Source organism: Periplaneta americana, chromosome 13 (genome assembly GCF_040183065.1).
Source record: "Periplaneta americana isolate PAMFEO1 chromosome 13, P.americana_PAMFEO1_priV1, whole genome shotgun sequence".
NCBI lineage: Eukaryota > Metazoa > Arthropoda > Insecta > Blattodea > Blattidae > Periplaneta > Periplaneta americana.
Window position 1 is genome coordinate 145,834,666 of NC_091129.1, and position 14,903 is coordinate 145,849,568.

Sequence of the window (14,903 nt, forward strand, 5' to 3'; positions counted from 1 at the left end):
TGACGTCACACGTCTCTGCTCTCGAGCTCCTTGAGAGGGGAAGCATAAGAGCGTATTCCGAATCTCACCGGTGAGCAATCCGATGGCATCACGGTGTTCCGAATTCCACCGATGACGTCATTGATGCTCCACCGGTGTCGCACCGGTGCCATCAACTTGCAGAGGTGGTGGCAGTCTCCATCAGCCGCCATCAGTGAATCTGATTGGTTCTTGTATAGGGCGGGAATTAGCAGACGAATAACATCGTGCACTGTTGTATCATGGCGGTGTGTTCTGCTGTATTGTTTGTAATGAGCACAACGTAAAAACAATATGTTAATGGTTTATGAGCGAACATGTCAACGGACCTGTTATTACTACCGGTTCAAGAAATAAATTGTTTATGCTATCTTTTCTTTGAACGAGATGGCAGTACGAAAATTTCGCAAAATTTTGCTAGCATAGCACAGACAACAACTTGTACAGTCGCCATGACAGCCATCGATCCTTCCAGCAGTTTTGTTCCTTATTTCGCTGCAACGTGACGTCATTAATGCCACCGGACCGGTGAGATTCGGAATACGCTGTGAGTATAAGAGCAAAGTAGGGGGAGTGGCAGTGAAAGGGATGGAGATGTTTGTAGTCCGGATCAGCTTAATTAATACCCAAAGGGTGACACCTAACCATTTTTCCCTCATTACTATATATGCTAGTGGATTATGGTGATTTTATAGTTTGAAGGTTGAATTTTCTTTTGCCAACTTCGTTTCGAATTTCGTCACTGAGAAATACTACAACTCGTAGTGATTTTCTAACTGTTATGTTGGCAGCAGTAATAGCCGTTGACAGTAGTGAAATTCTATAACATTGAAATTGTTCTAGATTTCTGACCCGATTACTCGAAGCTAGTGAAATTTGAACATACTAATAATTAATTAATATCAGTATTAATAGACTATTAATACAAATATCAGTTATTTTATGTGTTGCGTTGTGGTTACAATTCATGATTATAGTCGGACAGGTGTAAATAAATATAACATACGGTGTGATACATGCACTTGGATGATTGAAAGAAATGTCATTTCACATTTTCATTAATTTCTTTCGTGTTTAGATTTTTATTACAATAATGCCAAAGAGAGGAAACAGCATGGCAGCGACTCCTCCAAGAAAGAAAGCTTGTGCCATTCAGAGTAGGCCATGCTTCAGGAATCTATAGTTCATAATAATTATGTAGACTATAATGAACTGAAGAAAGACCATAATGTAGAAGGAATTATACGCACAGAAACGCAATTATAACTAGACTAGCAAAATTATTAGGAGTAAATATTCTTAAGCATACATTTCAAAGTGGCATTCGATTTTCGGAGTTAGTACTAATCATTTCACGTGATCAAACAAAATACATTTTTAGGTTAGGTCTTGTGAATCGTGAACTGTTCAGTCAAAGCAATGAATTTCATGTTGTCAGACAAAGTACATTTTAATATTAGATCATATTAATCTACTAATTACCAATATAATGTGCGAGAGATTCAGGGGGAAAATATAGGCATACTCTTTCACAAATTATTGAACCATTTAGAAAACTCCTCTCAACATAAAGGCGGTATGTGATAAATAAACCAATAAGCAAGACATCATTATTGTTAATAATATACTATTATTATTATTATTATTATTATTATTATTATTATTATTATTATTATTATTATTATTATTATTATTATCATTATTACTGTACACGATATTGTGACTTTACTCTCTTTGGTGATATCTGGTATTTGTTGGCAATACTGAAGAGACGGCCAAATTAGCCTTTTAGGAACTGCTCTTACGTGATCCTCACAATAGATGGCGGAGACACAACATTACCATCGCCTACTTTCTTATGGCGAAATGTATCAACATCGGTTAAAAACGCAGTAATCATAGATTACGAAACGACGGTTAAACAGTAACAGTGGTTAAAATGTAATTTCTGTGCACCATTCACAATTACCGATTACTTAAACATGGCTAGCTGACACCTCATTTAACCAGAGTTATGTCTATGATAGTACACTGTTTCTACAAAATTACTAAAGGAAAGCATCCATACCGCTGCAAAGATAATAGTCAACGTCTAAAAACGGCTGCGCTCACTCCGTTCTACATCGAAATGAACGTGTCCTACATTTTCGTTTTGCATTTGTTTGCCTTTGGGCGCTGTTATATTTGCGAATTGCATTTCTTTGCTTTTCAGTGCTGTTAGGTTAAAATCGTACAAAATAGAAAATTGAATGCAAAAATGATTATATACCAATGTGAGGTTGAAGTATCGATAGACTCAATTACTAGATTTAAATATAATATATATAAAAAGATGGAATATCTATAAAGGAAAAGGATGTAGAAGATTAGTAGGAATGTGTATACGATCCAGGACCCCATTTACACGAGGGAACTGTTCATTATCCCAAGATCCATCCATAACCTCTCTTTGTTCAGCCAGTGACATGGAGAAAGAGATATTCGAGTATTCCCCCTTAGTACAGAAAATAACAGTTACATAGAATCGTAATATAAGCAACCGATCCATAGGAGAAATATGACTTTTTGTGTTATTTCAAGTGATCCATTTGTACATTTTGATAAACGAAATACCTCCTGAAATTTTCTGTCACCTAATTTCTCGTAAGAATTCTCTCTTTCCACTAAAGAAACTTCACGTTCATGTTCTATCCAAGAAATTCAAGTAGGCTACTGTGCGATAATAATTGTCTTCGAAATAAACATCTGTGGCTCTGGCCGCCATTTTGCTTTACTTGCTCTACTAATCACTGGTTATCTCTTTTAACCGCTCGAATATGACCGGTTAGAGATTACTATGGTTAACCTCCTATTTAAGTCGTAACCGAGGTCGATCCACTGTAAAAATGCTTAACCAGCGGTTGGGTGACAATTTTAACCGGTGATTACACTAACCAACGTTGATGCACGTGGGCATTAACGTGTTAAAGTTTTGTATTATAATGAGAGGGAATACAGCAGTCAAGAAGTCTACGGAATGGTTTCTATAGCCTACGAGCAAGGACAAACGACTATGTTAAAAAGTGTATGTCACACATGTTAAAAGTTATTTTATTTTCTTTGCAGGTTGGTACACTTAGGCCCAATTGTATAAAACTCCCTGACTAAAGATCAACTTTGATCGAAGATCGGAAAGTGAACCGAGTTCAGACACTTCTTCTGCGATCAAATTATCTTGGTTCAAATGCAATCTAAGTTCACGTGAAAAGGATTTGGAAAACATCGCATAAACAGGTGAAGTATGTGATGCGCGGACCATATTGTACAGGTTTGTTCAGTGTAGCCAATTTAGCGACTTTAACTCTTTTTCAACGACAATTTCTTTTAACTTTTATATTGCTTAAATAGGGATTTAGCGACCTTTTTAGTACCCCATAGTGACAAAGTTTAATCTTTCTTTGTTGATAATGAGAAATCTAGCGACTTTCCAACTACTTTTTGGCGAATTTCCGTACACTCTGTTGGAGACATTGGTTTGTTTTGTGCATTGTAAATAATGGCGGACAATAAGAAGAAGGTTGACCGTTCTCCAAATTGTTATCATGTTATGGTGTTTGATATTGCTAAACATAACAAAGCTTTATAACGTGACATTTTTCGTTTAGTAATACAGTTAATTGAAAATTTATGAATGTACCTATCATTCATTAATGATTAATGATTGTTATAAACATAATATAATTATAGGTTATGTTACTTGATACTGCTGAACACGATAAAGCCTTATAAAATATAAGAATGTTTGTGGATTAAGGCAAGAAATTGAAAAAAAAAATATATATATAAGTACCTACCATATCTATTATTATTAATAACAATGGTTATTCTTTTTGCACAATCTATCACTCGTATATTTCATACAGAAAAGAAATAACTGAACTTAAATCATCTAACTTAATCGGAGAAATTTCTTCAGTCAAAGTTGACTTTAGTTTAAGCCTAGATCATATATGTAACAGATAACTCCTCGCTACGTTAAAATCGGCAGCACTTTGAAGAGAACAACCGCCAGGATCGCCACCCGTCCGCCGTAAACGAACACGAGATGGCAGCACAGTCGCTAATGCAATTCAATTGGGAATTATGACGTGACTCCTTATGTAACAACTAGATGGCAGCGTAGTAAACCTGACAAAAGTTGTTAATCTCAAAGTCTATAAACCCGACATATATGTTACATATATGATCTAGGGTTTAAGACGAATTAATTTGAGATTAGACTTTATACAACACAAAATTCCAAGTTCAGCTAGAACAAGGATCAATTTAACCTGTGATCTAAGATTAAATGGTTTATACAATCGGCCCTTAGCCTGCTGCCTCGTTTCGCGAACATCCCTACTCACAAAATAAAATGCTATTTTTAACACATCGCAAATAACTAAGATTATGAAACCCTAAAACCCGGCTTAGTCGTAAGATTTCCTCCCTCTTTAACCGCTTATCCCAAAGATGCAACATTTGAAATGCACAGAAAAATGAAATGAAGATAAATACTTCTGAAATAACTAAACTAATAAACCGAGAGTCAATATAATTCCAAGCCAAAATGACTGACCACTTACCTTGTTGTACTTGGTGTATTTGATGTACTTGTAATGCTTGTTTTCGTACTTGAAGTCCTCAGGCGTGAAGGTGTACTTGTCTTGGGGTATTCTGGCAGGTTTGTTGCTGCTGTTCTTGCCAACTTGCTGTTGTTGTTGTTGCTGCTGCTGCTGCTGTTGTTGCTTTTTTTCTTTCTCCGCCGTCATCTTGTATTTGTTCATCAAGTTGTTTAGCCTTTCGGATTGACGTTGTTTTTTACGCATGTGCAATTCACCATCTGTAAGCAAAATAATAACTTTTTGTAGAGAAACTCGTTGTACTGAAATCTCGCTTTAATGAACGAAGAAAGAAACTCATTTTCTACAGGAAACAGAGCCTTTCACGTCAGCTGTCAAGGTAGTACATTTTGAAATTAAATAAAAACGCAGAGGCGAAAGACATACACACCACGTTCACAGGTCACAGGCGTTTACCATGTACACAAACTTCAATGTGTACTATTTTGCGTCTAAGAAGACATACACATCTGTTTTGTCCGTTACATTGATTCTACTATGATATACTGTAAGCACTGAATGACGCCGTGCATAGTGCTCATCTTGGTTATAGTTGGAGTAATAATTTAACATAACGTTATTCTTAATATTACATACATATGACGTGTATTACATTTATGTAATAAATTAATTTAATTTAATTTGTAGTAAATTACGTAAAATATTATATTACTTTGTTGCTCTAAGAAATATTTTGTCAATTAACTGTTTACATATAATTTATTTAGTATTATTTCAATCTATATTTATGTATGGTATTATAGGTTGAGGTGGAACTTACAAATCCAACCCAAACCTATATCCGTTAATTTTACTACAGAAAAAAAGTATTAAAAATTTGTTTAAAAAAGCAGAAAGATTACTCAACTGAATTGTTATTTAAACATTTCAAAGTTTTCGACATTAAACAAATTTATTAGTTTATTTTATTAAAATATTTTCACAAAAATCTGAGTAACTCTGAAAGGTATATACATAAATATAGAACTATAAATATGAATTCTCTGCGTTTGTTTGAATCAAAATGTACTGTAGTACCAATGCAGTTTTCTATCATAGCATGTGTCAAGGACCCAGATTATTAAGCAAATTTTATTCTAATAATATTTCAACCACTAATCCTCTCCAAATTAATAATAAATAAAAAAAATTGTATTGGATTTATAATTTGATTTTAAACATATTAAACACTTTTTAATCTGTATTCACTCTCAATTTTAATTTTATTTTTGTCTGTATTGGAAGCCCCTCCTGAACACGAGTCTTACTCATTCAGGAGTTGGCTAGTTTATCTTACATTGTATTAACTTGTATTCATTTCAAACTTACTAGCAAAATAAATAACTAACTAAATAAATACATAAATGAATAAATAAATAAATAAATAAATAAATAAATAGATAAATAAAATAAATAAATGTAATGCCAAATTTCTTTTCCAGCTATTATGAATCTTCTTCTACCTTAATTTGTATTTCTGGCGGTGTGGTAGAGAAGCCTAACCTTCTTAATTCCACCAGATTATATAAATAGATTAAATAAAAATACATTGAGTAAATTGAATAAAATGAATCAAATAAATTGAATATAATAAATAAAATAACAAATATAATAAGTAAATGAATAATAAAATGAATAAATAAATAAGAAAGCAAATAAATAAGTAAATGAATGGATGATGATGATGATGATAATAATAATAATAATAATAATAATAATAATAATAATAATAATAATAATAATAATAATAATAATGGAATGGTAGAGAGCAAACTGGAGTTCCACGAAAAAAATCTATCAATCTATGAAAAATTTACGTTTTTCCATCAGAAATACTAATACAACTGGGTCGGAGATCAAACCTGAGCCATTTGGATGGAAAAACTGCGCGATATGGTTTTGAACCACAGACACGGCTCCCACCTTCTTGTCTTTACTGTAATGTGCTTTTTAATAGATAATATTACAAGCAATTTCCATTTCGTCGATAAATTCACGAACGTGAAGTGCATACTGTTATTGGATGAGATTATTGGATTTACTTACATCTTATCATATTTCATTTGCAGTCACAGTCATTCGTAAGGAAAGGATCGAAATATTTATCCTGAAATACGACCAAAGACATCGAGTATTACCTATTCTAACTACACATGAATGACAGAGAAAGGTATAATGGAAATATTCATTTTTATCCTGAACTCCTAATCTCAAATAACAGATTGATGAACCTAATGGTTTTTCAAGACAACTTTTATCACTTTCACTATGCTGCCATCTAGCGATGGCAAAAGAAGTCACGAATCTTTCCCTTGAAATTATTCAAATCAGCTTCACAGGGAGCTATACCTGAAAGCTAGATTTGCACTGTTCGTTAACAGAAAACCACAATTCAAGTCACAACAGGATGTTGGACGGTTTGTCAGCCCATTTTCAGGTATGTGGATATAAAGGGAAAAATTGAACGGTGTCTGGTAGAGTTCCTGGGTAGCTCATTCGGTAGAGTGTTGGTGCGCTTAGCCAAAGGTCCTGAGTTCCATATCCGGTCCCGGAACAATTTTTCCCTTGAAATTATTCAAATCAAGTTCATAAAGAGCTATACCTGAAAGCTAGATTTGCACGTCAAGTTATAAGTCATAACCCTGATGGAATTGCATGGAGTAATAGCTTGCAACTGTACTTCCATCTAGCGGACGTTACCAAAAAATTCATTTTCGGCAGTGGCGATCCTGGTGGTTCTTCTCTTTTGTATGTTGTCATTTCTTAACATGGGAATGACCAATCTGATATATTTATGTAATCAGGATGTAAACGCAATGAAATTTAAGAAGATGGAAATTTAATTAAATGTACAGTTATGAAGTTGAACAGTTATATTACCGGTTGTTCTTTATGGTTGTGAAACTTGGACTCGCACTTTGAGAGAGAAACAAGGTCAAGGGTGTTTGAGAATAAGGTACTTAGGAAAATATTTGGGGCTAAGAGGGATGAAGTTACAGGAGAATGGAGAAAGTTACACACCACAGAACTGCACGCATTGTATTCTTCACCTGACATAATAAGGAACATTAAATCCAGACGTTTGAGATGGGCTGGGCATGTAGCACGTATGGGCGAATCCAGAAATGCATATAGAGTGTTAGTTGGGAGGCCGGAGGGAAAAAGACCTTTGGGGAGGCCGAGACGTAGATGGGAAGATAATATTAAAATGGATTTGAGGGAGGTGGGATATGATGATAGAGACTGGATTAATCTTGCTCAGAATAGGGACCAATGGCGGGCTTATGTGAGGGCGGCAATGAACCTCCGGGTTCCTTGTAAGTAAGTAAGTAATGAAATTGATCCTTCGTAAAAGTAAACAGGATGTACTTGAAACTGAAGAAACTTATGTTGATTATTTCTGACTTTAATTGATAACTAGGTCATGATGCAAGGGCGCCCGCAGGGGGTAGTCAGTGGTAGCAATTGCTACGACTGAGATTTTTATTTTTTACGACTTTTTAAATTTTATTTTTCTTTATGAGTTCGATACATGTTTTCTCAAACCCTCAGAAAACAATTCAACAAAAGCGAGTCCTTCGAACTATGAATGCATGCGCAGGGTAATTTATATTTCAGAACTGGCTGTTTTTTATGTTCAATTTTCTCTCTCCTCGTCCATCCGTTTCCTCTAATTTTCTAACCATCTTGCTACCACTGAGATTGGATTGTGCAGGCGCTCTTGTCATGATGTTCATTATTGGTTTGTATGGACACACTACAGTTCCTATGGCTTGCTACATAATTATGTAGCCTACCAATATGAAATAATTGTGAATTGTTAGCGACAAGACAAAAGTGGCAATACAAAATCAACAATATTGCAGTTATAGATGGTTCTGATTGGTTGACATTCAACGGATTCTTACATTACATTAGTGAATTCGCACATGAGCGAGACAGATATCAAAAGGCAGCCATATGAACCGATATGACTCAATTGAACGTACGTATAGTTTGTCATGTACCCATCATGCAACACTGAACAATGATGGAATATAGGGTAAAGGTGCCTAATTCCGTGATACCCCTAATCCCGTGATAAAATTTCAATTGACTGCCATGGAGTTGTGGTCTCTGACTTTTAAGTTTTTGAAATGGCTAACAGACGCCATAAATATCTTCTTTTCAATTATATTGACTACCCGCCTTTTGAATAGAAGCAGTCGACTGCAGAAGCTTTTGTTCGGTGAAAGGTGGTTGACCAGTAAGTTTTTTTTTTCTCTTGTGACCGCTCCTGAAGAAACATTTTATATTTGAGGTAAGAATTAATATATCATTATAAAAATGATTTATTTATTTATCAGAGCTTCCTCAAATTAGAGGCTTGCATTAGACAAAGCATACAAAACAATACAAGAACAAAATAGAAGATGAGAGCTAAAAGAGTAAGAAAAAGGCAAACAAATACACAAACAAACAATGGTAGTTTACAGAAGAAAAAAAAATTCAAGTAAAGAATCAATGAAAGCTAAGAAGGAAAAAGAAAAATGATAATGGTGCGTCAATTTTTTCCATACACTGAATTAGAGTCCATACACGTGGTTCCGTAAAAGTTTGACTGACTCTCTAATTATGAGGAGGGCCAGTTCGTTCAGAAAAGATTTGTGCAGTCCTAGGGTCTTACAGAATTGAGAAGAGAAGTTGGGTATCGTTCCTCTTGCTCCAAACATCAATCCCGTAACACTGATATCGTTATTACTGTAGATTATAGTCAGCTGGATCAATGTGTATGATTAGGTTTAAACATTATGAGATAATAACAATGCTATAGGAGCTTTCCCATTTTCGGATTTATTTTCATATTTCTCCTTCCTGGCTCACTCGACCAGTGATGCCAACGCTAAATTGTGAAAATTAATGTCCATGAAAGAAAATAGTTCGTGGAAATAATAATAGAAACAAGTTATAGAAAACAACAATTATAATAAAATAATAGGCATAATTTAACTTAATTACTGCTGTTGTCAGGAATATAAATAATGAGAAATAATTGTGTTATAATTCGATTTATTCAAAGTTAATCTTGTATTGAATTTAACTTCAGTTTATTCTGTTTATAATATATTAATATGTAATATGTATTCCTGTAGTTATACAAGTATTTTCTATGAAATTTGTCACCTAGGCCCTTTTCCTATGTTGTAATTTTTTGCTTAATCTATATTAAAACAATATACCATGATTTTAATGTGTTTTTTTCAAATACACGTTTGTTTTCTGAGCAGTTAATGAGAAATATTTTAGTATCACGGAATTACAAAATCACTCAAGGAATTAGGAAACCACTATCACGGAATTTGGATCCGTCACGGATTTAGGAGCCACTGTATAACAATGAAGAATCATATGAAGAGCTCGCGGGAAAAACGATGAATGTCACAGTTTTCTTAAGGTTGATGTCATTATCTAATTCAGTGGATCACTACGAAATTTAATGTTGTTCTTAAGAAAAATGGTGAAAGGGAGAATTATCACCACGAATATAGTAATCCTTTCCTTTATTTTCTATAGAAACAGCACTACATCTTGCAGTTATAGACTCAATTAGATCATTATGTAATCCTTAACAGAAATGTGACATTCATCGTTTTTCCCGCGAACTCTTCATATGTTATATACCAAACTTGTGAAACTGTTGACACTGAATGTTGGAAAAACTGTAGCTAAAGGTCCAAATAACGTCATCTAGGTGTTATTTGAAAATTCTTATTACAAACTTGGCATAAATATAGACTTTATTAAATATGTCGAAGAATTAGGCAACCTTACCCTACATCTAGTCACTACGTGAAAGGCAGTGTTAAACATTACACATTATCTAATAGAATATACACCATGTAACTATTAAACAGTGAGAACACTAAACAGCAATAGAAAATACATCATGTCATTATGAAACACACAGGCAAACGCGGGCAGGACAAGTCTCCACGTCCTTTGCAAGAAATAGAACTCTCGTCCTCAGAGATTATGATCGTATGCGATACCTCTGTTTCAAACGGCAGATGTAAGTTTAATGGCATTCCTGTACATTGCAGTTGTTTCCTTCTAGATATCTAGATGAACTTACAAGAAACTAAACGAGTCGACAACATTCTCCATGGAGCAGAAAACCCCCATACTGGGAATCGAGACAAGATCTTCAGGGCGTGGAAAATTGCTGTAACAACTACGCTAATGGGTTTCAAGTTGCCGTGTAATTATTGCATGGGAATTACTGCAGATATCCCGCAAACTGTATTAACTGCGCGTACTAAACTCGACCCCGTTCCCGTATCACAATTAGACGAGATCGGACAAAGCCAATAACTGGATCCTCAGAGTGGTCAAATGGCCCACGTACGCCAATTACAACTAATGCAATGAAATGCCTACCAGGCAGTCTGCAGCCCATAGGATGCTTTAAGCTTTCACCTTAGGCTCATTCCATTTGACTTGGACAATGCTGTATTGTCGTTGCGACTAGAACCAACAAGACTGCTCAATAGGTTTTTTCAACCTGCGTTAATTGTGTAATCCTATAATATATATTGTCCTTAGAAAGTTAAGAACACTCATCCAAAACACATGAAATGTGTAATTCCAGAGCAAAGATTCCTAGTATTAATAGACAAAACCCATCTCAGTGTCAGACGTTATCGAATGTTTTCTTTCTTTAGTTAAACAAGCGTTGATTAAAATAGTTTTTATCTTAACCTTCACACATGAAATATAGGCTTTTAGGAGCTCAGATGATACACTGCAAAGCGAAACAATTAGGGTAAACATTGGTAATTTCGTGATAATTTTATGAAAATTAATTTAAAATGCAAATGTGTAAATATTTTCTTATTCCGATTTTTCCATCTAAGAGACGATAATGTGCTGTACAAATCAGGAGAGATAAAAGATTGGATACGTTTTTGAACAAGTGCCAAAAATCACATTTATAACTTAAGCTAGTTAGTTGGTTACTTCGTGATAACCTTGGTAATTTCGTGATATTACATTGATAATTTCGTGAGAGATAGAAGAATTGTGGGAAAATTCATTAAAGTCAAATGAAATTATCATTTATTATTATAGGACTTCAAACATAGTAATTCCGGCTAATATTCTTAGCAAGAAAACATAGAAATACATATCAGCATATAATAATAATGAAATCAAAATAAAAATTGAAATTGAAAAGGGATCTTCTTTGCCCTGAAAGGGTGAACACTTTTATTACGGACGTTAATGTATATTACGAGGATCACTACAAAAGTAATGCATAACATTTATTAAAAAATTACATTATTATCCAACAGCTTTGCTATTTTCACAGAATGTAGACACAGCCATTAGGAACAAAACATCACTTTTTCACATAATCCTCGTCCCTTTCAACTTCCTTATGCCACCTAGGAACGATAGCCTGTAGACCAGCACGGTAGAAGTCTGAATCAACACGTCTGAGACACTCTTTAGTAGCGTGCACGAGGGAGTCATCTTCTAACCTCGTTCCTCGAAGGGATCCTTCAGTTTACCAAAGAAATGGTAATCGCATGGTTCCAGATCAGGATTGTAAGGCGGGTGTTTCAGTATTGTCTATCCGAGTTTTCTGATCTGGTCTGTGGTCTTGTGACTGACATATTATGGCTGTTCGTTGTCGTGCAATAGCAGAACATCCTGCTTCTCCCGATGTGGTCGGACACGACTCAGTCGAGCTTGAAGTTTCTTGAGATTTGCAACATACCCGTCAGAATTAATGGTGGTTCCGTGTGGCATGATGTCCACAAGCAAGAATCCTTCTGGATCGAAAAATACAGTAGCCATAACTATTCCTGCCGAAGGCACAGTTTTGAATTTATATTTATTTGTGAATTTGCATGATGCCACTCCATTGTCTGTCTCTTTGTCTCCGGTTCAAAATGGTGGAGCCATGCTTCATCTCCTGGCACAATTCTTGCAAGTAAGTCATCTCCACCATTCGCATACTGGTCCAAAATTCCATTGCGCACTGTTTCTCGAGTTTCTTTGTAGACTTTTGTCAACATCCTCGGAACCCATTTGGCACAAAGCTTTTTTAACCGTAATGCTCAATAAAATGTCACCTCAAACATCTAAGATTTCTTTCAGTAAAGCTAAGCCTATATGGCGACTAGAGGTGTATCTAAAATTCCAAAAGTATGTTCTAAAATTTCAATAATCTATATTAATAATAAATCTGTAGCCGAAATTTTTCTGGTAATTTTCGATTTTCCAAAAATAATTGGTCCTAACATATATAATTAACCACCCTGAAACCGAAAATCGCATTTTTGAAATTTTTGTTTGTATGTTTGTCTGTATGTTTGTTACCTTTTCACGCGATAATGGCTGAACCGATTTATATGAAAATTGGAATATAAATTAAGTTCGTTGTAACTTAGATTATAGGCTATATGGCATTCAAAATACGTTATTTAAAAGGGGGGTTATAAGGGGGCCTGAATTAAATAAATCGCAATATCTAGCTTATTATTGATTTTTGTGAAATATATTACATAACAAAAGTTTCTTTAAAAGTGATTTCTGATAAGTTTTATTCTCTGAAAAAGTTTGATAGGACTGATATTTAATGAGATAAATGAGTTTTAAAATTAAAATAACTGCCATCTAAGGCGGTGTATTGAAATAAAAAACAAATGACTTCGTCTTTAAGGGGCCTTGGACACAACAATCGAAAGCTATGAAACATAGCCTACAGACAATGTTTCTGTGTTTGTATGGTAATATCGGAAGCTAAATTAACCTATTTGTATAATTAATTATTATTTCATCATTGGAAAGTGTAGTTTATTTGGATGGACATAATGCTATAATGTTATTACAGTAACTTGTGAGTGAATTGAGGACAGGTAAGATTAAAATAGCTTCTTATGCACAGAAAACTTGATAGGTTATTCTGTATATTCATTTCCTGTATTTCTTATAATAATGTTTATGAACATATTCATTTTTATCTCAGAGAATTAACGAACAACGAGAGTGTATTGATTTAGTATGCAGTAATAGTAGTTTAGCTTAGCAATCCATTATTTTATAATTCAAATTTTAACTATGCTCAATTGAATCGTGTTAAAATACATAAAATACATATGCAATAAATGCAATGCAAAAAAATTGGGTAATGAGCCAAGCAGATTATGTTGCGCTGTTGTAAAAGTTGTTCCTCCTGAGATACAAGAGCTCCCACAACAAATTAAAAACTTTCTAATTCGAGTACATCCGTTATCAACACACTTTTTCATAATATAATATAATATAATATAATATAATATAATATAATATAATATAATATAATATAATATAATATAATATAATATAATATAAACATAATAATAAATCTGTAGCCAAAATTTTTCTGTTAATTTTCGCTTTTCCAAAAATAATTGGTAATAACAATTAAGAAACATGTTAAAGGAATTGTCATTGCACCAATGAGTGTCTCTGGGTCAAAATGATCGCATTTTAATATTTTAAATACAATTTAAATTAAGTAACATATTAAACGATTTATCCTTCTATCAAACACGAATGTTCCCTGGATCAAATGTCCTATTTTAATTATGTAATTACTTTATGTTTCTGGAAACCGGACAACATATGCAATCCCTTGGCGGAAGTTGGAATCTCGTAACACCATTGGTTAGTTCACGAAAGAGCCAGGAAAAAATATCACGAAATAACCATTGCCACGAAATTACCAATGTTTACCCTATCTTTAAAATTGGAGTAATATCGAAAGAAAATAAAAAAGGCATAAATGACAACGAACCAAGAAGTTCGGTAAGAGTGCAGTCTGTCACTTGCATTGTTTAAATTTACACAGGCTGATTCACAAGGATTTACCATCACTTACAGAGCTCATTTCCGAAGACATTCTGAACAAAAAAATATGAAGAGTCCACTGCAAGAATGATGGACGTCATTTGGAATACATTTTGCAGGAGAAGCAATTGAAAGTTTGAAATGCTTAGCGCTCAAAGCTTAACTGTGATTTTAAGATCATTACTGGACAATGACTATCAGTGTTAATGCCATATAACTGTCTATGTACATTCTATATGTCTTAAGCTATGCATTGACAGTCTTGGTTCATTTTCGACAAGAAAGTGACATCCATCATTCTTGCAGTGGATTCTTCATATGATATATGATATATTTATTTGTCAGTCAACTTTACAATTCACAGTTATG

General features: G+C 34.1%; 1 protein-coding gene across 2 annotated transcripts in view; it reads right to left on the reverse strand.

Annotated features, from left to right (window-relative positions):
• Positions 1 to 14,903, reverse strand: part of Cow (Proteoglycan Cow) — a 1,076,490-nt gene that overhangs the window by 69,813 nt on the left and 991,774 nt on the right. For both annotated transcript variants that reach the window (XM_069844415.1, XM_069844416.1), the window contains exon 6: positions 4,623 to 4,879. In XM_069844415.1, the coding sequence (XP_069700516.1) occupies positions 4,623 to 4,879 (257 nt within the window). The remainder of the gene's footprint in view (positions 1 to 4,622; positions 4,880 to 14,903) is intronic.